Source organism: Ceratotherium simum, chromosome 24 (genome assembly GCF_057802395.1).
Source record: "Ceratotherium simum simum isolate JZ-2026a chromosome 24, ASM5780239v1, whole genome shotgun sequence".
Lineage (NCBI taxonomy): Eukaryota > Metazoa > Chordata > Mammalia > Perissodactyla > Rhinocerotidae > Ceratotherium > Ceratotherium simum.
In genome coordinates this window covers 23,346,891-23,372,183 of record NC_141923.1, presented here as the reverse complement: position 1 = coordinate 23,372,183, position 25,293 = coordinate 23,346,891, and the positions used below count along the sequence as shown (strand labels likewise).

The 25,293-nt window shown below is 35.5% G+C and overlaps 1 protein-coding gene across 11 annotated transcripts in view; it reads right to left on the bottom strand.

Annotated features, from left to right (window-relative positions):
• Positions 1–25,293, bottom strand: part of CEP128 (centrosomal protein 128) — a 405,817-nt gene that overhangs the window by 230,263 nt on the left and 150,261 nt on the right. For all 11 annotated transcript variants that reach the window (XM_087448103.1, XM_087448098.1, XM_087448101.1 and 8 more), the window contains 2 exons: positions 11,795–11,971; positions 7,514–7,573 (listed from right to left, as the gene is read on the bottom strand). In XM_087448103.1, coding sequence (XP_087304229.1) covers positions 7,514–7,573; positions 11,795–11,971 — 237 coding nt within the window. The remainder of the gene's footprint in view (positions 1–7,513; positions 7,574–11,794; positions 11,972–25,293) is intronic.

The window sequence follows — 25,293 nt, the reverse complement described above, 5'->3', positions numbered from 1 at the left end:
ACCACTTGAGAATGAAACCCTAGTGTTATCAGATCTTCTGATATCTCAAAAGGAAAACAAATTCCATGCTGCGATCATCCAATTGCTTGATTTTTTTAAATGTTCGCTACCAATTCAATTTTTAAAACCCATATGGTCCAAATAAAACAAGTCCTGTGGCTCACCAGTTTCAATCATCCAGTTTAATCTGTTCCTGCCCAGTAATTTAACAGCTAACTTAGAGAGTAACTTCACATTTCCCTTTTCTCAATGCTTTTCTCCATCCCAATCTTTGGCCTGTGTTCACTACAATTGCTAGGAGGTAATAATAGAGAAACAATAAATCTGTTTTGTCAAAACAATAATCCTATTAGTTCTGGTAAAAACAAAACAAAATAAAACAATAACCAAAAAAAACCTCTGAAACAAAGCATTAATCAGGTTTGATAGATGTTATGGACTGAATTGTGTCCCTCTCAAATTCATGTGAAGTCTTAACCCTCAACATGACTGTATTTGGAGATAGGGCCTTTAGGGAGGTACTTAATGTTAAAAGAAGTCACGAGGGTGGGGCCCTAATCCTATTGGGCTGGGGTCCTTATAAGAAGAAGAAGTGACACTCTTTCTGACTCCCAAACGCCAACTCTCCCAACCATACCCCTACATGGAAGGCAGCTGTCTACAAGCCAGGAAGAAGTCTCTACCAGAAACCAATTCTACACTTTGATCTTTAACTTCTAGGCTCCAGAAATGTGAGAAAATAAATATCTTTTGTTCAAGCCACCCAGTCTGTGGTGTTTTGTCATGGCAGCCCGAGCAGACTATTAGAACATGACCTATGGCTTCAGTTTATTCTTATGAAGCCTTTATTCCATTGCCATACAAAATTAAAAATAGGTTATAACTAGATGCTTGTTATGATTTGAATACGTAGGCAGAACATATTGTTAATCCTACAAAACCAAATATCAACTTATGGAAATTTAATCAACCAATAATCAATTATGAGAATCAGTGTTTGTTAGAGAAACACCCAGCATCTTTCATTAAGTATCTTGGAGAAACAGCTTGGAACACAGTATAGGTATACTTCACCAATTTCAAATAATAATTAGCTGACAGGGTTATTAATCACAGTACAAACATCATTCTATTAACCACTCACGGGAGCATCTTACAGATTACAAAATAGGCTCATTTATTTAACTACATCAGGAAGTATTGCTAAACAAACCAGTACAAAGAAAGAATTTCTAAATAAGGCAGTTTTTTACCTTCATAGTTGACAGCTTGCAATTAGGTGGGAATATTCATAAGTATCTAGTAAAACAATCAAAATGATCTTTTTAATCAGTAAGAATCCTCTAGTGAGATTTAGTGTAATAATATACTAAAGTCACTAAGGAATAACTCAACGCTAAAAACCAAGGAAAACAGAAAATTCGAATACAACAGAAAAAGATTATAGCTGATAAAGCTGGCAATAATATTAGGACCCATAGTTTTGGTGCTTTTAACTACTATACTTCCTTTGCCAAAACTCTAAAAACAGTTTTGAAAAGAAATGTTTATACAAGAACCAAAGACAAAGAAAGAGGATGACAATTTCTTAGAATGTGCTAGGCCACCAAAACAAGAATTAAACAAGAATTAAAGCAAAGTTCAAATCTAAATCAACTTCAAAATATGTCTTTCAGTAATGCTCTCTCCACTTTTCTACTTAATTATTTATACAATCAAGAAGAAAGAAAGAATATCTCTATAATAAGATACAAAGTTAAAAATACAAAATACTTTTCTCCCATTAAACTGAATATGTTCCATATACACAATCTAAAGAATATTTCAAACAAATGAATCAAGATACCTGAGTATTTGTATCGAATTCCAATGTCTACATCAGAAGAAGAATAAATGATTATTCACATCCTTAAACAAGAATTAAATACTCTGGGTCTAATACTTCTAACACAATGACTGATTTAAAGAATTCACAACACTAAAAAGAAAATATTGGGGCCAGCCCCGTGGCCTAGTGGTTAAGTTCGGCGTGCTCCACTTTGGCGGCCTGGGTTCAGTTCCCAGGCGCAGACCTAACACTACTCATCGACTGCCATGTTGTGGCAGTGACCCACACACAAAGTAGAGGAAGATTGGCACAGATGTTAGCTCAGGGTGAATGTTCCTCAAGCAAAAAGAGGAAAATTGGCAACAGATGTTAGCACAGGGTGAATCTTCCTCAGGAAAAAAAAAACAAAAAAAGACAATATTCATAAATGTAGAGTTTATATTCAAGTGTAGATTACACAACCAATGGAAAGAAACAATGGCACAGAGTTCAGAGACCCAGATTCTAAACCTATCTCCGTAACTAATTAGCTTTGTGTCCTTAGGTAAAACTCAAAATTCCTAGGGCCTCTTTCTCTTCCACAAAATGAGGAAGTCAAACTACATGATCTCTAAAGCTGCTTCCTTTATACTATTCCAAAAACAGTAGGGAAAAGTAAATGCTTGCCAACGTCTAGAACACATCATACTATAAAAACTGTGACTCTTTGGGATGATTCCAAGCAGAATAATATAGGAAAATCTCCAAATGATTTGGAAGTATATTTTTTATCTATATAATCAAAGTTCACAATTCTGTTCAAAAAAAAGCAATATTTGAGAATCAATGTATTTACTGAAATTTAACCTGCTTGCTATTTATTCTTCGGTGATATTTAAGCTGAGGAAGTAACCTGAGTAGGAAAATGCAGCAAGCCTAATATAATTACTCTTTAAAAAAATATTTATTGAACATTTAGCTAAGCATTGTGGTAAATGCTACAGATGCAGTGAGGAACAGGATAGACACAGGGCTTCCCTCAAAAAGCTTACATACTAAAGAAAGAGAAGAGTAAATAGGAATTTCAATACAGAGGGATAAAGGCCAAGAAGGAAAAGATCTCTAGAGGCAAAGAAGAATGTAAATTCACCTTTTGCATCTTACAGGAATAATTAGTACTGGACTCCCAGAATTAAATGTGTTCTTCTATAAACAACAGAGCACTCAGGATCCTTGCCTTGTGCTGAAGAGCAGCTGACATCAGCTTTTCTTTTATTCGTTATCAAAAAATGATAATTTAAGGGGCCACCCAGTGGTGTAGTGGTTAAGTTTGCGTGCTCCACCTCGGTGGCCTGGGGTTCACGGGTTCGGATCCCAGGTGCAGACCCACACACTGCTCATCAAGCCATGCTGTGGCAGTGTCCCATATACAAAATAGAGGAAGACTGACACAGATGTTAGCTCAGGGACAATCTTCCTCAAGCAAAAAGAAGAAGACTAGCAACAGATGTTAGCTCAGGGCTAATCTTCCTCAGCAAAAAAAAAAAAGATAACTTAAGATCTGGGATCAATAGTGATGCTCGCTAGTATTGTCATTCCATCCTCAGAGTGCCTGCTTATTCTAGATTTCATAATCTGTCCCTATTTTCTCACTGTTAATATCTTTGCCACTTCTCATTTCTTTCCATGATTTGAACCTAAACTCTGATCTGTGCCTTTGTCCCTGCTTCTCTTTGGGCCTTCCTGTCCAAATGGAACTTTGTGGATATCAATCCCTGTGGTGGAAACTCTTTCAATATTTCCACTAGCTTGTTATCTAGGACTGTGCATCCCCGTCTATTTAGATACCAACCTTTGACTAGAGTCTTCTAGTTTGGCTTGAAAATCCTGAACATCTCCTTCTCCATCACTCTCTGACATAACATTAAATATCACTTGCATATTGTCACCAAAATATTACTCCAGTCTGTCGCTTCCTCTGAATCTCTACAATTTCCTTAATTCAGACTCTTGGCCTACCTCACCCAGAGACCTGGCTCTCACCCAAAGACCTCTTAACTGGTCTCCCTGCCTTTGGTCTTCCCACTCCTAATCCACCTTTCACATCACTATCAGAGTGATGCTTCTAAAATATGAATATGAACATGCCACTCTCCTGTTCAAAACTCCTTTGTGGTTTCCTACTAAATGCAGAGCTAAACCTAAGCTTTTAAAATGGCATACAATGCTCTTCTTGATGGACCTAATCTCCACCTCCTTCTAGAGCCTCATCCCTGCCATTCTCTGTCTCACACTTTCACATTGTAGTATTGCCAAATCACTTGGAGTTTCTTTGCACTTATCACGCTGTTCTCTTTTGTGCCATTCCTACAATTGTTTACTCTGCAGGCATGCTCTTTCCTCTTTACCTGGGTAGCTTCAAGATTCATTCAGCTTCAAGATTCACCCAGCCTCCAGGGCAGCTTCTGCATACCTCTATCACAGCTCTTCCGTATAATATTGAAATTATCTACATAAGCCTCAGCTTTTCTAGAGAAAATATGTTCCTCAAGAGGAGGGATCATGTCCTAATTCATTTTTATGTCCACAGCATGCAACATAGCATCTGGGACATGGTACTTTCTCAGTAAATGCTCTGTTAAACTGAACAAAATTTGGTCTTTACACACCTTGTCAAGATTTATGACAAAAACAAATCCCTAATCCCTGGGAACTCCTTGTCTGGTATTCCTTAACAACCGTCTCAACCCTCCTTCTCCCAATAATGTATTATTCTTACCATTCGTTGGTTATTTTATCTGTAAGCCTGGCCCAACTCTTAGTTAGACTTCATGTTTATGTTATGCCACCACTGCCAACAAAGCAACAGTGACACAATCCCCATCTAATCCTCTAGTTCTTCTAGGATTAACACTAACAGAAGAAATTCATTTGGCAGATTTATGAAAACAATTACCAAATGCCCTCAGAGGTCCTTCTAGCTGAATAGAAATGCTACTTTCCATAGAGTGTTTGTCTTCTGATTTCAGATCTTATCTTCAATACTTATAGAGCTGTCCAGTCATAGTTCATGGGAATTACAGTATGGTAGCCCATCAATAACCTCAGCCATCTTTCTAGTAAATAGATTCAATTCCTCCTTAGTCAGTTGGTCAGCGTGGTATTGCTTATCACGATCCTTTTATATGGTAGAGGGACAGTTGTCTCATGCAGTATTAAAACTCGTCTGATCAGAAGTTCAATCCCATTAAATGATAAGGGAAAACGCTCACTAGCTCCCAAATTAAAGAGCTATGATTAAGAGTCAACTCTAGCTCTCATAATTTAACTGAAATACAGCAGTGAAAGCTTTCTGTTCAGAAATGATAAAGATTTTAACTTGAAAGAAAATTCCAAGTACACTGCTCTTGTAGGAATTGTGGAGTCAGAGACAGAAAAAAGAAAAATGCTTTATTAATGCACAACAAAAGTTTCTAGCCAAAAAGTTCTGAGACAGCAAAATATGTATATTCTAAATTTCCTGTGCGGGTTGCATAAATACAAGTTAGCATTTGATTCTATCAAAAATGATTAGGAATGCACGGGATCACTGTATTTAAAAGTAACACAGAAAATTTTAAAAGGTTGGGTAAATTGCCATGTTCACTCATAATATTGTTAGTTTCTTATTAAGAATGCCTTTTTTTTTAGAGGCTTCTCTAATGCATATCTGCATTAGATATGGTGAACCTTATCTTTCCACCACTTCCCACCTGGACCTTATACATCAATCTCAGGGCATCATCTGTGTTTACTCAGATATTCTTATCCTCTGCCATTGTTATACCTATAATTAGCCAAGTGGACAACTTCTACATATTTTTTGTATGACCAAGTTTAAATAGTGCATTTTTGTAGAAGCCTTCTGTGACATGCTGGTAGCATCACACTCTCCCGTACTCCCAGCACAAACATCATAGTTCTTCCTTCTTCTGTGTTCTTTGGTCAATGTTTACATATTTCTATAACAACATAACACACATTAAGAGTTCTTAAAATTTGTTTACATCTCCATTTTCCCTATTCACTTCTATGGTTTGCTAACACTTATATCCCCAGTGTCTGCACACAAAAAAAGTACACAATCAATAAATCTTGGCTGAATGAAAAAAGACCTTAGATAGCAATACACATAATGGTGAGAATGTTAATTGTGAGTCTGACATGGCATGTAATCCATTTTCCCATTCTTTAAAAGGCATTGGAAAAGTCACGTACCTTCTCTGAAATCTCACTTTTCTCATACTTTTAAAGAAGGATATTGTACAGACTTACAGGTTATTTCTTGCAATAAAATCCTAAGTTGGACCACAATTGGTCTGGTTTGCAGTACAGTTGATTTTCTTATAGAATTTAAATGGGATAGAAAAATTTCCACTTTAGTATCTTTTTTTTAAGTGAGGAACATTGGTTTATTCCATTTTAGTATTTTAAAGCTGAAAAACACTAGTCTAAAAAAGAAGGCAAGTGTTTAAGTATTGATATTTGAATAAACAGGTACCTTATGTGGTCATAATTTTCTACATATTTTAATTAATGAATTTCCAAGTTGATCTGATAGATGAAGATAGCTAATAATTATCCCACGGTGTAGAATCTTCTTGCTAAAATTAGCAAATTGTTCAATGTTATTTATATTTGCCTACCCTCCATTAAATTTAAATCATAATGCCAAAGAACCATGGAGCAGGAAAAAAACAAAAGTTTTTTTGTTTTGTTTTGTTTTAGTGAGGAAGACTAGCCCTGAGCTAACATCCAATGCCAATCCTCCTCTTTTTGCTGAGGAAGATTAGCCCTGGGCTAACATCCGTGCCCATCTTCCTCTACTTTATATGGGACGCCGCCACAGCATGGCTTGACGAGCGACGCATCGGTGCGCGCCCGGGATCCGAACCTGTGAACCCCAGGCCACCGAAGCAGATTGCACGCACTTAACTGCTATGCCACCGGGCTGGCCCCAGGACATAAAGTTTTCCCTTCCCATTTTGTAAATGAGGAAACAAGACACCCAGAGAGGTGATGAGATTTGCTTCAGCCACACAGAGATTTGGTAGTCTTTGAGCTCACTCTCAGAAACCAAAATATAGTTAGTATATCTGTGTGAATGAGGACTGGTCACAGCTGCCCTGACCTTGTACGCTTCCAGAGACATTGCCTAACCCAAGGAAAAGGCAGAAGAATTTGTCTCTCTGACAATCTAGTTTTAAGATTTCAACAATTTTACCTTCTTTTATTCTTTCATGCCGTGTCTATATATTTAGGTTCATGTTTAAAGATTTTATTTATTTATTTTTTTCCCCTCAAAGCCCCAGTAGATAGTTGTATGTCATAGCTGCACATCCTTCTAGCTGCTGTATGTGGGACACGGCCTCAGCATGGCCGGAGAAGCGGTGCGTCGGTGCGCGCCTGGGATCCGAACCCGGGCCGCCAGCAGCGGAGCGCGCACACTTTACTGCTAAGCCACAGGGCCGGCTCTAGGTTCATGTTTAAATGTTACACTAAAAGAATGTGGAGGTTTCTTAAAAGCATTATAATGATATCTTCCCCAGCAATAACGTATTGCAGCGTCATATGCTCAGTTATATGACAAAATGTATGGCTAGCTGAAATAGGACGCTTTGAAGGTGATAAATATTACGATAACTTTAGGATACAAAGATTAATTACCTTGCTTTCTGCTAACCAGCGATGTGGGTCATAATTAATATCAGAACCAGATGAAAAAACCTACAAAAAAGAGGAAATAGCCTATTAGAGGTAGATTTTTCTCTGAAAGGAACTTACATAAATGAAATTCTTCACCATAACATCCAAAAGTTTAGTCTCTAAATTTAAGGATTTAAAAAAAAGAAAGTTTATACCAATACTCAACCAATTCCAAACCACCATTTATTTAACATGTCTATTTATATAAGCATGTATGTATGTATGTTTGTATGTATGTATTGACAGTAAATATTTAGCTCAAATATAGAGACATGAATCAACTCGCACATGCTATCATTGCTAGAAAATCTGGAGGCTGATTCCACAGGATTATGCACGGCAAGCAGCCTCAATTAAACCAGTTTATTTCATTTTTGTTTGTTTCTTTTCCCCAATCTTGTTCCATGTAATGTATTTCACAGTGGGTTAGATGTAATTACATGGAAACTTAATTCTTTGTCTCATTTATCCTTCTTTAATTTTATACTATGAGGGCCATTTTGTTTCATTAATGGTTGTGTAGAACTGACAGAAACTAATCAACATGACTTCATGCAAAATCACTTTATACTTCACGATGTTAACAAAATCCTGCAATAAATAGGTTGTCTATATCAGCTGCCCTGATTTCCTTCACACCGATTCATCTATAAAATGCCTTGTCATCTGGTTCTGCCTTATTACTGAGAAAACTGTACTCAAAGGTTGTCATTGATTTTATAATTGTAAACACAAAGGTTTTTCTCAATTCTGACCTTCTTTGAACCTTATGCTACCTATGATATTTTTGCAGGACTTCTTTCTAGACATTTTCTGCTTAAAAATATCCTACCCCTCTGCAAGAGATGTCTACTCCTATTCTCAAATACTTCCATACTTACTAATGTGTGTGCACATCACTCCCCTAAGGAATATCTTTAGGTAATTCATTTAGACATATGATGAATGCACAATGAGTGCCAACCACATGCCATATATAAGAGTGTTGTTTTCTTATATTCAACCTTTCTCTCATCCACTTTTCTCACTCAACTCTCATGCCCTACCTGCCTTTTCAGTGAAATTTCCCTTAACCACTCTAGTTCATAGTATTTTCTTCCTCTTCTCTCTCCTGTGTTGAATATTTGTAAACATCCATTTGTGGTTGATTATGCTATGTTTCTATTATTGTTTTTCATTCATCTCTGTCATAGTCACAATTAAATCTTCAGTGACCTAAGATACAGTGCTCAAGATTAAAGTCTAAAATCATTTGAGATGAGTATAACTAATGTTCATATTTTGTGATTTTCTTTACAAACTTAAATATACTTTAGTGTTAAGAGAACAGCTTTGTCCACTTACAAGTGGTGTGACAGTTTCTCTAAGCTGTCCACCTATAAAGTAGCCAAGGTATAAATTAAACAAAATGAGTGTTAGCACAGTATCTGGCACAAGAACACTATTATTACTACCAACTGCATATCAAGATGTTATCATCAATAAATAGGCTTCAAAGTCTATTATGACAAGAACACTATAACAGGCATTTGTCATAAAAAGATAGAAGCTACATATATATAGATACACACATACATATGTATATATAGATACATACACACATATATACGTACATATAGGTCTACATATACACATAGTATATGAATATATTAGAAAAAAAGGCACTACACAATAATTATAGCTAACATTAGTTGAGTATCTACTTAGTGCAAAATATTTCACACTATAACATCTATATCTTATTTTACTTTATCTTCATAATAAGCCAATTTATAAATGGGCCATGAATTCTCAGAGAGAATAGATTATATAACTCGTCCAAGGTCATGCATTAGCAATTTGGAAAGACGAAATTTGAACTTACGTCTGTCTTGATCCAAAGCCTATCCTCTATACTCTCTACAAATGAATGAATACTCAGACCAAATGTAACGGGAAAAGCTCTTGAATATCAAAGATTGGTCTGTGAAAACGATGTCTTTAATTCAAACATTTTCCTAATTGTTTTATAATGGTGGTGGTTTATTAAGTGTCTGTCCTTAAGTTTTTAAACGCTACATGCATTTACTAAAGTGGATTAAGTAAGAAATATGGCAGTTGGAACAAGAAAAATGTAATTAGAAATAATACCAATATTCCCAGGGACTTTTCTCAAGCTCATTTGTTGACATACCTATGATTCAATCCATTCCATAGCACAGTCACTCTCTACATAAAAATGGCTGAAAATTTCATCAGCAATATTTCAAAAATCAACAAATAACAAAGTATTGGAATTATTTCATTTTTGAAAACATTTTACAAGGACCACCACTCTCTCACAGATCTCTGAACTATAAAGTAAAGAATCATTTTTTTCAAGTTTATAGGAATAAAACAACACAAGTTATTAATGGAAAGAGACCCACAGCAAAAAAAAATGTATTATTAAAAAAAAAGCTTAATAGAATCTCCATTCTTTTAGATTTACTTTCCACCCATCACTTGGATTGAATGAGCCTTTCTCTAGGGGAAGAGGTGTGAAGACTCATTCTCAAAATCACGCCATTCCTGAAAACCTATTAAAGAATAGGGTGCTTTTCAGAATATGTTGGAAGGATAATTTGCACCTCATAAAGAAATAAAATATTTAAGCAACCTGCTATCTGCACACTATGTTTTAGCCTGCAATTGCCCATAACAAGGTTTATATATCTTATAGCATGATCCAAATGTTTCCATTTTTACATCTCTACTTGATTGAAAACAAACTGTCCTGACACAAATACTTAAATATAGAATAAACACTGCACTGTTAATATGTGCTTCTTTTAGATGAAATTAGGATTTCAAGGCTATACATGCTTTAAATATACACAAACAGGACAAGTCTTAAATAAAAAAAAAAAGCAGCATTAGACAGAAAAAAGAATAAACCAGCATTATAACAGGCCCCATAACAGGCCTGAAAGAGTTTTTCCCCCAAAGCCAATTACTTCTCACATTTGGCTCATAGCCCTTTCAAATTGACATCCGAGCTTTTTAAAATATATATATGGAAATACACATTGTAAAAATTCCATCAACTCTACCAACTTCTATCAGTCGAAATATTTCTGGTAAAGTTGAATCCTAAGACACCTTCAACTGCAAGAGTGGAATTACTGTTTTATTTTCTTTAAAACACCACTTCAGAAAGAGGGGGGAAAAAGAAAAAAGCATGGGAAGGAAAAGCAGGCAAAAAGAAGAGAAAGTAGTATGAGAAGGGAAGATCATTTTCTAGGAGAAAAAAGATGAATGACAAAACAAAAAGAAGAAACTCCCGATGCAAAGTAAAAGAAAAGCACTTATGCATAATACTATAATTTGAATGCTGTCATACCATCAAACGAAATAAATACCAGGGTGAATGATGGCTACACAGTAACATGCTATAGCTATACCATATCAAAGCAATGCAATGTTCTCTGTATGTAATATAGCAGTACTAAAACTAGAGGTGATACAGGTGCTTACCTTCAAGGAATTAAGAACATCCATGATTACTTCTGTTTTTATCTATCATCTTACTAGAACTATAAATTGAGTAGCAAGATTCCATTTTAATGACAGGAAAACCAAATTAAATATAATTTGTTTGAACAGGGAAGGCAAATAGCATAGCATTCACTTGTCTAAGCTCCACAGTTAGATGTCCAAGGTCTGAAGTCCTAGTTCTAAAATTTAATTAGATATATGGCCAGGGGCAAGTTCCTTAAGCCCTCCAAGCCTTGCTTTCTCTTGTATAAAATGAATTTAATCAGTACCTAAAGGAGAGGGTGGTTTTGGGTGGTAAGGGAGAGAATGCATAACCATACTTATCACAGTACCTGTAATATATGTAATATAATACAATATAATAGTACTCAATAGATGTTAGCCAGTAATATACTAACAACAACAGAAATGCCTGTGATAATGAAAAATTCAAAATCCAGGCCTCTTGACTCCAAGGATATTTTTCTAGTCAGAACTGCTGCCTCTCTTGTAAGACATTCTCTTTTAGAGCGAGACACAGGCAATTCAATGGAGTAACAGCACGCTTTCTCTCATCAGGACTGTGCAATAGATACAGTACCTCATTCTAAAAAATGCAAGATATTATTTTGTTTCATAAAACTTTCTGGAATAAAAATGTGACTACCACGTAACCATGTATTAAAATCTTATTATAATTATACATTAGGAAACTAACTGAAAGGCACAATGAGAACTCATAATTACTTTCAATTTCTCCATGGAGTCCCTGGAGAAGGTTTTACATGCTGCATCAATTTCCTTTCCTATCACACCAAGAATGGATTCCTGTTCAGTCTCCAGACAAAGAAGTTGATCCTTGAGCTGCAGTCTGGCCTCTTCCATTCTCCTTAAGTGCTCTTCTTCATTGCTTATATGTTTTTCCTAAAGCATTGATAAGAAATAAAAACAGAAGTTAATTATTAAGTGGAGGTAAGAAACACCTGCAATATCTGTACAACCAATTCAAAGAAGTGTGTTAGAAAACAGATCTGACTCCGTCAGTCCCTTTACTAAAATAAAATGTTCTGCCTACTCATTAACTGAGGTCAAGTTATATAGATTTCAGAAGTAGAGCATAGAAGGAACTGGTGAGTGGATACTTGGCAAAGAAAACTATAGTAATTCTGTAACCAAAAGAAAAAGAAGTTAAAAAAAAAATCCTTTACCATTTTAATAACATAATGCCATTAATGGATCAGACAGTAAAAGCTGATGCCACAAACTGACTTTAAGCTTTCAACAAGTATTAGCAAAACACTAGAAAATGTATAATGTCAGGGCCGGCCTGGCAGCGCAAGCGGTTAATCATGCACGCTCCGCTGCAGTGGCCCGGGGGTTCGCAGGTTCAGATCCTGGGTGTGCACCGATGCACCGCTTGGTAAGCCATGCTGTGGCGGCATCCCATATAAAGTGGAGGAAGATGGGCACGGATGTTAGCCCAGGGCCAGTGTTCCTCAGCAAAAAAGAGGAGGATTGGCATCGGATGTTAGCTCAAGGCTGGTCTTCCTCACAAAAAAAAAAAAAGTAAAATGTCAAATAAGATAGTGTTAGTTTCTTCATTTCAGAAAAAGATAAGTGTTACTACCTTTATCTCATCAAAACATAGTTGTTAAAAAGCCTAAGTTTTCAAATGCAGTCATACTGCATAAATGCTTTGGGTCATGAAAATTTGATAAAAGCAAGATGAAGGCACTTTTCAAGTAAGCAAACATATTTATTGAAAAGGGGTTTGTAAGGAACTCTTTAAGAGATTACGAAGACTTAGGGGCCCCCTCTAAGCAAAATAATTCTTAACCATTTCGATTACACAATTTCATTACTAGAGAAATTCAAGTGGATTTGCACAAGACTTGGAAGAAAATGACAGAATCACTATAATTGTAAGCATAAACGTGGACCAAAAAATCACGATGGCTGCCTAGTTTTGCCTTCCGTCATTACATAGTAGCCCAATCTTCTTCACCTACCTAATATATACAACACAAGCAGGAAGATTACGTGGTCCACAAACCCAGCTTGAACTTAAAATAACACAGAGATCTGTTCGATGAAAATTAACCATGAAAGGTAGAATGGTATTTTAGAAGAATAATCACACATATTTCCTTTCAATTTAACTTACTTTAAGAAACTAATGAAAAACCCTCTGCCCCAAAAAAACAGAGTCCTTTCACAACCTGTCTTCTGCCCTTTTCTCCAGCCTCATCTGCCTCCTTTCCACTCCCTCATATTTAACTACCTGCTGCTTCTCAAATATGCCTACGTGTCTCCTCCAACCACATCTGATGTGTAGAATTCTGCTTAAAGTTGCACTATTTCAAAATGGAGCTGGTAGCCAAGAGACAGCATTTATCTTGATGAGTACATCATCCCGGTCTGGATCTCAGCTTTGTAAACTTAGGAACTGGATTGTCTTTTCTTTTTGGTACTCTGAGTGGAGTCATCTTTCAGCAGTAGAGTAGCATTAAGCTCACAAGAGACTACTGTACAAACTAGAATACCACTCAATTAACTACATTAGTTTACAATGAGAATCATAACTGCCATATGGATCAGAATGCTCGTGTCAGCATAACCAGTACATTGTCTCCCTCTGGATCAATCTAGATGGGAAGGCAAATTATAATCAGAATGTTGCTTAATGAACAGGAAATTGGAGCAAAGGGAGTTTGTTTTATGAACCAATATTTAAACAACATCATGACAATGGCAGCCTGGTGTGTCCATCTTCACACCAGGGATTTACAAACCACAATAACAAGAGTGCTCCATTCTCTTGGGCAGTGTCTAGATGGAAACTGCTGAAGTATATCTCCCTAACTTTCTCCTCTACCCACATTCAGTTTCTGCCCAAACTTGATATCTTCACTAAGTCTTGCTCTTATCTAGCAGCCTTTCTGAAAAATTAACATCCTGGCTCTGAATAATATTTGATGATTTTATAGTTTACTTACTAGAAAGCAATCTTATTGTCAAGTCCCTAGGTGAGGTTACTTGCCTCTGTATCGTTGCTATGTACCTACCACCTATACTTCTCATCTTTCAAAGTTTATCCTTCAAGACTCAGTCTCCTTTTTTTCCTGATCTCCCAACACAGAATGTTCCTACAGCATATTATTTATATCAGAGTTTTAAAAAATGTATCAAGCTGTAATATAATTATTTGTTTTTGCACCTGTCTCCCTCAATAAACGTAATTTCAGAAGACCACAAAATATGTGTAGAATCATCTTTAAACTCCCCAACTTTGCAGAATAAGTGATTTAAGCACTTTCAGAAGACTCAAATTCAACACTGCAAAGATCATTCATCAATTACCATGCAGATCTCTACACTCAGAGGCTACTGAGGTGTGCTCAGTATGAGGAAACTGAAGTTTCCTCTATATATACATAGGCCTCCAGAGTGCTGCAGTGTTCTTGCTGGTGTGATGTTAATATGTGCTTGCCCTATAAAAGAAGGAGCCTTATCTATCTTGTTCAGGGGTTACTGATGTATTTAGGGACACTGTTCATACTCTAAATCCAGGCAATTCACAAGGATGCTCTAATTGATCTTTCTTATTTTCCTCACAGCCATCTTTCTTTCATCCACCATCACTTCTCTTTGCTGTTACTTGACTCTTATTAATAAGAAGAAAAAACTATTTCCATATTTTGATATTCTTAAGAATGTTCATATTGTCAGAAAAGGCTCTATAAGTTCAATTTCTTTAGCAAAGACAGAAAATTTCATTATCCACTTCACTATCCTCTGTGACACAGTTAGCATGCCATGTCCAATCTCCCTTTGAAGTAAAACTCACAGAACTATGAACTCACATGGACCTTAAAGATCAGTGGATTCAACTACCTGTTCTTGCAGAAATCCCTTCTTTGACATTTCTGACAGATGGTCATCCAACTGCTATATGACCAGCTCAAGTTTCAAGGAACAGAGTACTTGACAAAACTGTAAAATCTCTCCATTAGTCTAAGTGCTATACTCAAGAATTAAAGTAAATAGATGAATCCTCCCCTACTACTAAATCTTCCAATGTTCCAGGTAAAGATCCATGTTCTTTTATTTAACTAAGTTCCAGACACTGCACCATACTGATTTTCCATCCTCTACATGTGCTCCAAGACCCTAAATGTAAGAGTTAAGTAAGCTCTTCCATTCTGTACTTAAGCAACTGTAATTTGACTTATTCATCCATTCAACAAATTTTTATGGAAGACCTACTACAGCAAGACATTCTTCTGGGCACTAGGGATAGATGAACAAGATAGATATGGCTCCTGCTCTTATAGGACCAACAAATATCTCCATGAAATTTCATCACCTTTGTTTTGTCCCATTCTTCTGGCTTGAGAATATCTATTTGAATACTAATTGCAGCACTCAACGAATTAGCTCTTTCTCCCAGTTTCACGTTTCAGAAATAGCTCTACCAAGGGAGCAAGAACAGCCAATTCTGTGGCAGCAGTGAGAAACTGGTTGATATTAATCCAATCATCTTGTCTGATTTGGGGGCATATAGATTAATAAGGGCAGATGATAATATTTAGGCACTATTATGGCTAGTCCCTAGTCTTCAAGTGAATTTAGAGAGAGCAGTAATTCTGCAACAAGATTACCAAAAATCTACCACATTTCTAGAGAAACAGAGGAAGACAAGGTATTTTAGAGACCGTTTAGAAATATGGAAGACATAGTCCAACTTCAATGTTTCAGCATGAATGGACACAGATGCCTGGGTCTTGAGAACATAAGGAGCTTCTTTGGGGGGTGGGGGAGATAGATCTAGATGAAGCCAACTATAGCAGTCTATGTGATCAAGAAGAGAGATATCCTAGACCATGGCTGAGTTTGAGAAAGAACCTTAGAGAACAAACGCAACCTTTAATTTTACAAATGAGGACATCAAAGTTCAGACAGATTAAGTAACTTGACAAAAGTCAAAGAGCCCACAACTCGTAACCTGAGTCCCCTGACTCCCTGACTAGCGCTCTTGATTAAAATGCTAGAAAGATCAAGTTCTTAAAATTGGAGTTTAGAAAACCAATGTAAAAAACTCAGAAAGTTATCAGCAGGTTATGTGCAGACTAATGTAGTCTTAAAGTAGAAAGAATAACTCAAAAAACATTTCTGAATGAGCCTTATCATTACAAATGAAAATATATGATGTATTGGCAAATTTAGAATGGATCACCAAAAAAGAAAAAAATCCATTGACCATGCACAATATCCTAAACTTTTAGGGGTTATCCAACTATACTGGAGATGTACTCTGTGTACACATAAAATCTGCTCTTGGCAGATTTCAGTTAAAAAGTATACTAATAATACACTAAGCAAGGTATGGTTCCACTGTCAAGAGAGCAAAGGTTTTAGGAAGCTTCCATTTCAGGACAGGAAAGGCTTATATTGTTGACATGTGTATCTAGAGGAAATAAAAAGTAATACTGCTCACAATCTCATACACACACGCGTGCACACACACACACTGTTGACTGGCTTGATCAATGGACCTGTAATTCAAAGGATAAGAAATGCTCCTCTAATTATATATTTGTGTTGTGGCATGCTCTTTACAACTTAGAACATTCACTTTCCTAAAGGCTGTACAGATTATAAGGAGACATGATCTTAATGGAAATTGAACAACTTCAATAAAATTAGAGCATATCCAAAATGCTGTCTCCTTGGTAAAAGCTTATGAGATTCCTTCAATGTCTTAAGAGTTCCAGAAAAGCCACTTTATTTCCAATATGGTTATTTCATGAAATGAAAACAGTTCTTCACACACCTTAACAGACACATTATCGTAAATAAAGCACACTCACACAACTAAATAAATCATTAATTTACAAAGCTAAAGTTTTTCCTTTTCTGAAAACTAACTTGAATAAGCAAGTGTTACAATACTTCAGCCCCAAGGCCATCTTTAATACATCAGCAGGGGGTGTGGGAGAGATGGGATAAGAGGTAGAGAAAGATCAAATAATATTAAAGGCTGAAATTAAAATTAACACAATGTAATTCAAAGTTATTGGAAGTATGGCTTATTGGAACTATAGACCTGCACACATCACCTAAAAAGTTTTGAGAAAGACTATTTCTGTAACTCAAGATGACTATTATGCCTAAGCCTTAAATCCAGGACACTAGTATTACAAGGCAAATTATGAAACTATCCTGAACAAAAATTGGATCTGTCTGGAAGCCATTTATCTGACTCTCTAAAGAAGGCTCACATTACTTATACCAACAGAGTTGACTCAACTGCAAGGAAGTTAAGATACAATATGAAATGCCAACCAAGACAGAAAATGCAGCACGACTAAAAGAGAAGGATCTACTATGGATATTACAGAAAATTTGAAAAGAGTTTGATCTGGAAAATTACCACACTGCAGTTCAAACTGTCTTGCAAAACAGCCAATAAATAAATAAAGAACACATTACATCCTGGTTACACCATAACTCCTTTTTTCAAATTTATTTCTTAAAAATAAAAGACCTTATACAATGGTGAACATATTAAATTCAAAGTATGGCTATATATTAAACACTTAGATTGATATCAGAAAATTAACAAAAAAACAAAACAAAGCAACAACAATTCTAAAATCAATAGTTCAGATCAGTTTGAAAAAAATCTCTATGGATTCCACCTATGTATATCCTTTCCCCTCTGTGAACCCAACACTATTCAGGAATAAAGAGGAGAAGGGAAGGTCATAAACTAAATTTTTTACTCGTTACAAAAGTCCAATAACATGCACCTCCTTCCTCACCCACGTGGAGATTATAACAACAACAGATAACCTGAGCTTTTAGGAACACTAGGTGCCCCTTCTCTACGCTCTCGCGGTTCTTTATACAAGCTTCTGTTATAATGCTTACTACTATGTGTGTCTTTTATATCTGTCTCCTCCCCAGTCTGAGTTCCTCTAACACAAAGATCTTACTCTTCTTCATTTAAATATCCTAGCACCTAGCAGAGTATCTCACATAGCAGTCAATCAATAAATCTTTCTGGAACATAAATATCCTTTTATGTTCCATTCATTCCACAGCACTTTTCTGAGTGTATTCTCTACGTGCCAAGCATAGTAGACTCCAACTATACAATGAAAAAAAACCAGAATCTCTGAACTCAACTTCTCGTGTTTCAGTAAGTTTGTTTTTGCAATAAATTAATTAGTAAACTCATTGAGGACAATCATCTTGTCAGTAACAGGTTATTATAACCGTCAAGGCAAGTTGACATCACAAAAATGATATTGCCAGTGGTAAGAAGTAATCAGATGATGAATAAATTTTGAGGATAGAAACAACAAGATCTGCTGATGAATTAAGTATGGGCCCATATGTGAGAGAATGCAATGGTTCTTCACATATATTTAGTAAGCAAAAGAACATCATAATTCCTACTAGAAGATTGGTTTCCTAAAATAAAAATGCTACTATTTTGTGAGTTAGATATACTCTTCTTTCTCCTCTATAAGAAGATGCTTCACACTATCTCCTTCAATGGAGGGGAAGAAGTTACGATTAGTAGTTATTAAGAGCAAGAACTGAGAGCTTGAGTAAGACAGTAGAGCTAACAGAAAAAATGGCATAATTAGAACACTGGATACATGATTTGATGCATGTTAAAACTTGGGTGTTGGGCCGGCCCCGTGGCTTAGCGGTTAAAGTGCGCGCGCTCCGCTGCTGGCGACCCGGGTTCGGATCCCAGGCGCGCACCGATGCACCGCTTCTCCGGCCATGCTGAGGCCACGTCCCACATACAGCAACTAGAAGGATGTGCAGCTATGACATACAACTATCTACTGGGGCTTTGGGGGGAAAATAAATAAATAAATAAAATCTTTAAAACTTGGGTGTGAAAGACTTTCCAATCCATAGCCTGGTCTTAGACAGGCTTAGGAAAGGTACCCATAAGACAGAAACCAAAAAATGTAAATTCAAATTTAAACTTCTAACCCCATTTAAGGAAATTATTCTTGCCTCAGGCTTTTTTGTATCTTTTTCTAGGAGAATATTGAGCAATACAAAGATCATTGGCAGCATAATCAAAAAGGTTTTAGGATACGTATTGGACACATTCCTAGAAATTAATATTCAAAGTTGGAAACAAAAATACCTCTAAAGGGTATTTTATGCATTCATTAAGTTTTAGGACCATTTTGTAATTCTTATGTACTTCTCTTAAGTCAAATGCCTTGGAACAGAAGTAACATTATTTATTTAAAATCAGCCACTTTTGATGCGTTTCTATTTCTGAAACAAAATACGGACAAGGAAACAAACAGTTTCAAATTATGTATTTGGAATGAACATTGTTTAATCTTCAAAAGAAAAAAATGTATCATACATCTCCAGAGAAATGTTGATAAGTTTACATTGTCTTTAAAAACCATTAAGATTTCTTCTTCTCTTTTTTTCTTAAAGGATGTTTAAGCATGCGTTTATTCTTATGAAATATGAAAAAAAAGTTTAAAAACAAATCTCCAAATAATATAACTCATGTATGCAATAAGCACCTCCTAGTTGGTGGTGTTTCCTAAAATTCTCAGAGTGTTGCTAGTTCAACATTAAATGACAAGACAGATTGAGTCAATAAGCTCTTTAAATGGTGATGAAAGAAAAGCTCAATGAAAACAAACCTGGATATTCATTTTATGTTCCCTTTTTGAGTCTACAAAAGCAAGCGAGGACTGCTTATCTTCAAGCACAGCACTGAAACAGATGTAATACAGAACTCTTCATGTGGCCTATTCCCCTTGGCTTTGCACACCACAACCAATTGTATGTACCATTATTTAGCCTATTTCCTACACTGTGAGTATCACTCACAATTTTAAAAGAAAATGAAATCAAACTCACAGTACAGGATTTTAAAGGAAAGGGCCCTACAGGACTACTTTCCTCTCAAGCCCTTGTAGTTACCAACCACTCAGTGAGTTAAGGACTAAATGGCAGGCCTCTCAATCAAGTCCAAATCAGAGGCCGCAAAGAGGCAAACTTTGCACTCTTTAAATTCATTTAAGATCAACCTCTGATTGTAAATGGTTGGTAGAGAAGTCACTGCCAATGGAACAGAGTTTGAAAATAGCTTTCACACACCTATATTCCATTTTGTAAAGTAGACACCATGTGCATCTCTATATACCTTTATTTCTTGCCCCACCCCTGGCACAGCTGTATGTATAACTGCCCTCCCCCCATTGCATAGTCACTTCACCTTTGCATTTTCAACTTGTTTCTTAACATCTGGCATACTGTACTATACATGGTAAGCACTCTGATATTTCAGCCAATTCTCTGTAAAAATCAAGGACTACTCTGGACTTAATAACTACTTAATAACTACAAGTGATTCAGTTTAAAGCTCGTTATAAATGCCAAATGCAAAATTTATAATTTTACCATGAATTTGACCATTTTCTTATTATTTTCATTGTTGTTTTCTCAGAAATCTGACAGGAAGTTACTCATAACATCCTAGTTAGTGTTTATTTAGAGTATCTGGTTTAAATTTGCCTCCAAATTAAGATGTGGTAGCTACAGCTTTATTCTCACACAATTTAAAATATGTGAAGCACCAAAGAAAGAGTATAATCTGCCTAAAAAGGGCCTAAAGTGTAAACATTAAAGTAAATGCTAGAAGTCAACAGCTCATTTGCTTCTTTCTTTCTCGTTCTTCTAGAAAAAACAATTGAATTCAGAGAATTCTGCCTGCTACCATTAGAGTCCTCAGTAAAAATATGGAACTGTGATTTTGCAAAGTAGTGAACACTTTATAGACATCTGACAATTATATATATTTTTCCACAGCATGGAAAAGAGCAATCCTAAACAGAAGGTCAAATTAGAACCAAAACAAAATTAAACAACACTGATTCATTTTTTCCAGTCACAGATATCTTTTACATGGAAATATCAGGTTTTAATTAGATTTTTAACAAAATCATTGATGACTCCTATTCCAAAATTTCTGTCAGACTAAAAAAATAAGAGTATACGGTAATCTGTTGAATATAATAACCCTAAATTTAAATTCAACACTAAAAGTCAATGAAAAGACACAAATGTGAGTCATTTTACTGGCAGTAAATAAAGGGGAAAAAATACAAGGAATCTGGGCTCATATCCTGTTTCTACCACAAGCCATGCAATGTTGGGCAAGTCACTATACTCTACTCTTAACCTCAGTTTCCACCATCTGTAAAAATGGGCATCATAATTACACTTGCAAATGTAAATTATAATTACCACTTTTTTAAAGATCCACATTTTGTATAAGAAAATTATTTCCTAAGTGTTTTTATCCAACATAGCCATAGCTTTAAATATGTTGCTAAGCATCACTTCACAAATAATTTAAATAAAGCACTTCATGGGAAGGAATAATACATTTCTATGAATCCTGATCTTTTCAATTTTCAACACTTAATTTCCTGTGAACTGCTATAGCCTTAGATGTCTCACAATTTGTGGTCTTAAGGTGTCTCCTAATTGTTTCATCGCAGTTATTCTCATCTCTTAAAAGAGCTAATAAAAGAAAATAAGGTCCTCTAAAGAGAATTAAGTATAACCATGGAAATAAACAAGTATTATACGAGGTAGCTAAGCATCCCAGATAACCTACACAATTTATATACTGGCTGGAAATGGTTCTTATAGATTCTGACACAATGGAAAAAATAGGATTGGTAAACCTGAGTCCTATTTCCAATTCTACCAATGGGCAGTTGGAAGCACTTCAGCAAGTGAATTAACTCTTTGGGCCAGAATCACCTCATCTATAAAAGAAGATGTTCAGAGTTGATGTGCTTTAAGGTCCTTTACACTTCAGAATTACACTGATGCCAAATGTTTTGAGAAATACCACCTCTGCCACAACAGTCTAGCACTATCTTGTAAGCTCTGGGACAATGCTTGTTAAAAACAAAAGCTGGCACATAGATTTTTGTGGGGCAGAAAAACAGAAACTACTGAAGAATCTTCCAACATTGTCGTGGCTAGTTTTAACTACAAGGTATGTGTACGCATATGCCAGCACCTCCTATAACACAGGAAGTTCCATATATGACTGGGATTATGGACAGATTAAAGGGGAAAAGAAAAATGAGGGGAGCACCTCTGCCTTCCTCGGGAGGAAATCTTTGGGTATCTAGCAGCAAGAAGCATATCCTCATAATTCTGTTTAGAATTAAAATAGCAGCAAATACAAATGAAAGCTCCAAATGTAGAAAGTACTAGATCATATAGGATATAAATTAGTTGCTCTGTAATTTTCAAATTGAAAAAAAGACACAAATAATGTAATCAACAACAAAAGTATGCTACATTCACCAGATGAAATAATAGGTGACAAGCTTGATTTTGAAAAATGTTCAATGACACGTACAAATTCAGAATACAAAGCTGTGCATAGAGCATGATCCCAAATGCGATCTGTGTGCATAGAAAAGAACCCTAAAAAGAATTTCACCAAAACTTGAATCAAGAAAAGTTAGATGGTGAGATCACGGGTAAATTTTTACATCTTCCTAAAAAGTGCCCTGCATTTTCCACAATAAAAATCTCCTGTTTTATAATTTTTAAATGTTCCTTTTAAAAAACAAATATTTTCTAAATCTACAATTTCAGAATTTCTAGTAACAAATACAATCAGTAAAATTATTCTTTCACTAATATTTGAAAATAAATGTCTTTATTTTGTTTGCATTGGACTTTGGAAAACAATCTCAGAATATTTCTATCATTTTCTTTATACCATTTTTCTCGTTACTTATAAATATACCTGCAGAAAATACTGTATATATTTTTTCATAAAACAGCCATACTCATAAAACATAAGGGCCAAGAGAATATATAGGGTAGAATAATCTAGAAAATAATGTTTTCTTAATTTTAGGCACCAGCTGTGTCTAAAACATTATGCAAACATATTCAAAATTAAAATCAATCTTTCTTTTAATACTTACACTACAAAATTACTTGCAAAGCTCTACAAAGATGGCCAGTATCCTTAATAAACTCATACCTATTTTAATAGATTTTTAAAAATTATATCAGATACAGGTCTGTATAGGTAAGACATTTGAAACCTTCACTATTTAAACTTTGATGCTGACTTGCTGAGCAAAAATAATTTAATTATACACTAACTCTTTTGGTGATTCACAGATTCCACTGAAACCAATAAAAATATATTTCTGATAGAATAAACAGTATTATGAGTTTCCAGGTAAATGCCAGAAGAATAAAAAGATTAATATTAATAAGATCTTTTTAGAACAAAAAAAGAAATCAAGTCTTTTCCTTTAAAATTTTAAGCAAAAGGAATAATAAATTTTAATGATACTATAGATGGAAGAAATTTCTAACTGTAACATGTCACGAGAGCATTTGTCTGGTAAGAAGCTCATAATAAAGTCTTAAATGCATATGTAAAAATTCTGTGGGTTGCATAATACTTGTTCTCTTTGTCGTGTAAAATTGAAAAATAACATTTGATGTTAAAGCAAAGTCAGATGTTGGAAAAAGTGGATTTTATTACCACATATCACCACTGAATACATGAGGAAAATATGCTAAAGTTAGTTATTCTGTACACATATACTAAGAGCAATCTTCTATCACTGATTAAGGCTGCTGGTGCTAATGCTTTATATGCACTTTGATGCAGTTTTAACATGTCTTAGCTTTCCAAGCAATAACATAAGACACAAACACCTAAACCAAAGTACCCAGTCAAAATAGTAGCAAGACATTTAAAAAAAAGGGAGGAGTGTGCATTAGCGGCATGAGCAGCATCATGTATTTATGTTGGCGATGGGAGCGCAAGAATGCCACTTTGTTACGTAAGCAAGAAAGGCTGCCCTTTTGATTACAGCCGAGTCACATTACAAACCCCTTCAATCCATAAGGCCTCATTTATCAAGTTCACTGCTTTGCTTAAATAGTATCTTTGGGCTACAGTCACAGGGCTTTTTTTCACTGAAAATGTATTTTTGTCTTGTTTTCTTGTTTTATTTTCCCTGGTCTGGCCAACACACACAGAGAGAGAGAGAGAATATATATATATCTCCATAGGTTATCCATATTTCTTTTCCTACATATATACATATGTATATGTATGTGTGTGTGTACACACATACCTCTTTCTCCACAATTTACTTATAAATTACCTACTGCGTGTCAGGCTCTGTGCCTGGTCTTGGGGGTGGAAAAACAATCAAGATTCGGTTCCTGTCCTCAAAGAGCAAACATATTTATAAAACTGCCCACTTGTTTTGTTTGCTAAACACATATGCCTTCAATATCACTTACTGCTAGAACTGCCAGCTCTTTCACACGGGTGCCACCTGGGTGCACCATCTGTCCAAGTGATTCAACACAGTCTGGCTCTAAATTTCCAATCAGCATAATTCTTCAGTAATTCATACTCCCAGTTCCCTGGCCCTTAACTACATAACACATTATTAGAAGGACCATAAGCAGTCAATCAATACTTGCTGATTGCTTGACTGCTTGGTTGAACCATTTATCAGCATATATTTGGAAACACCACAATATCAAAAGAAATGGCAGCTACTAATTAATAGTTTATTAGATACCAGATACTCTACCAAGCATTTTATACATATTTTCAGATTTAATTCTATAGTAAAGGTATCATTATACCTATTTTAAGGATGACAAGGTTGAGGCTTTGAGTTTTAAGCAACTTGCCTAAAGCTACACAGCTAGAAAATGATTTATACTGAAAGTTCTACCCATAGCCACTAACGCTATACTATCTCTCAAAGAGAAAGGCCCTATCTGTGGATGGTTTGACCCAATGAAACTTTGACTCATAGCTAACCATACTAAGGAACGGAGCAACGTAAACAGCTAAGTCAATCAAAAGTACACAACAATCATGTATACAAAAATTATTAAAGAAAAGCAAGGATACAAGCTGTAATATTTATGTAGGGGTGTGTGTGTCTATGCATCTTTAAGATTATTTACCATTTTAGACTTCAGAGACATCCTTTCTCTGCGTTAGTATCCCTTGACAGGATGCATATAGTTTTAACTACTGAAAGGAATTTTGTTTTTAATGATCCCCCTATGAGCTTTCAATTGCAGACCTGTCTCTTGTCTATATCCTGTCCTCAGCATCCACCACAATGCCTGCTACATACTAGATGCTT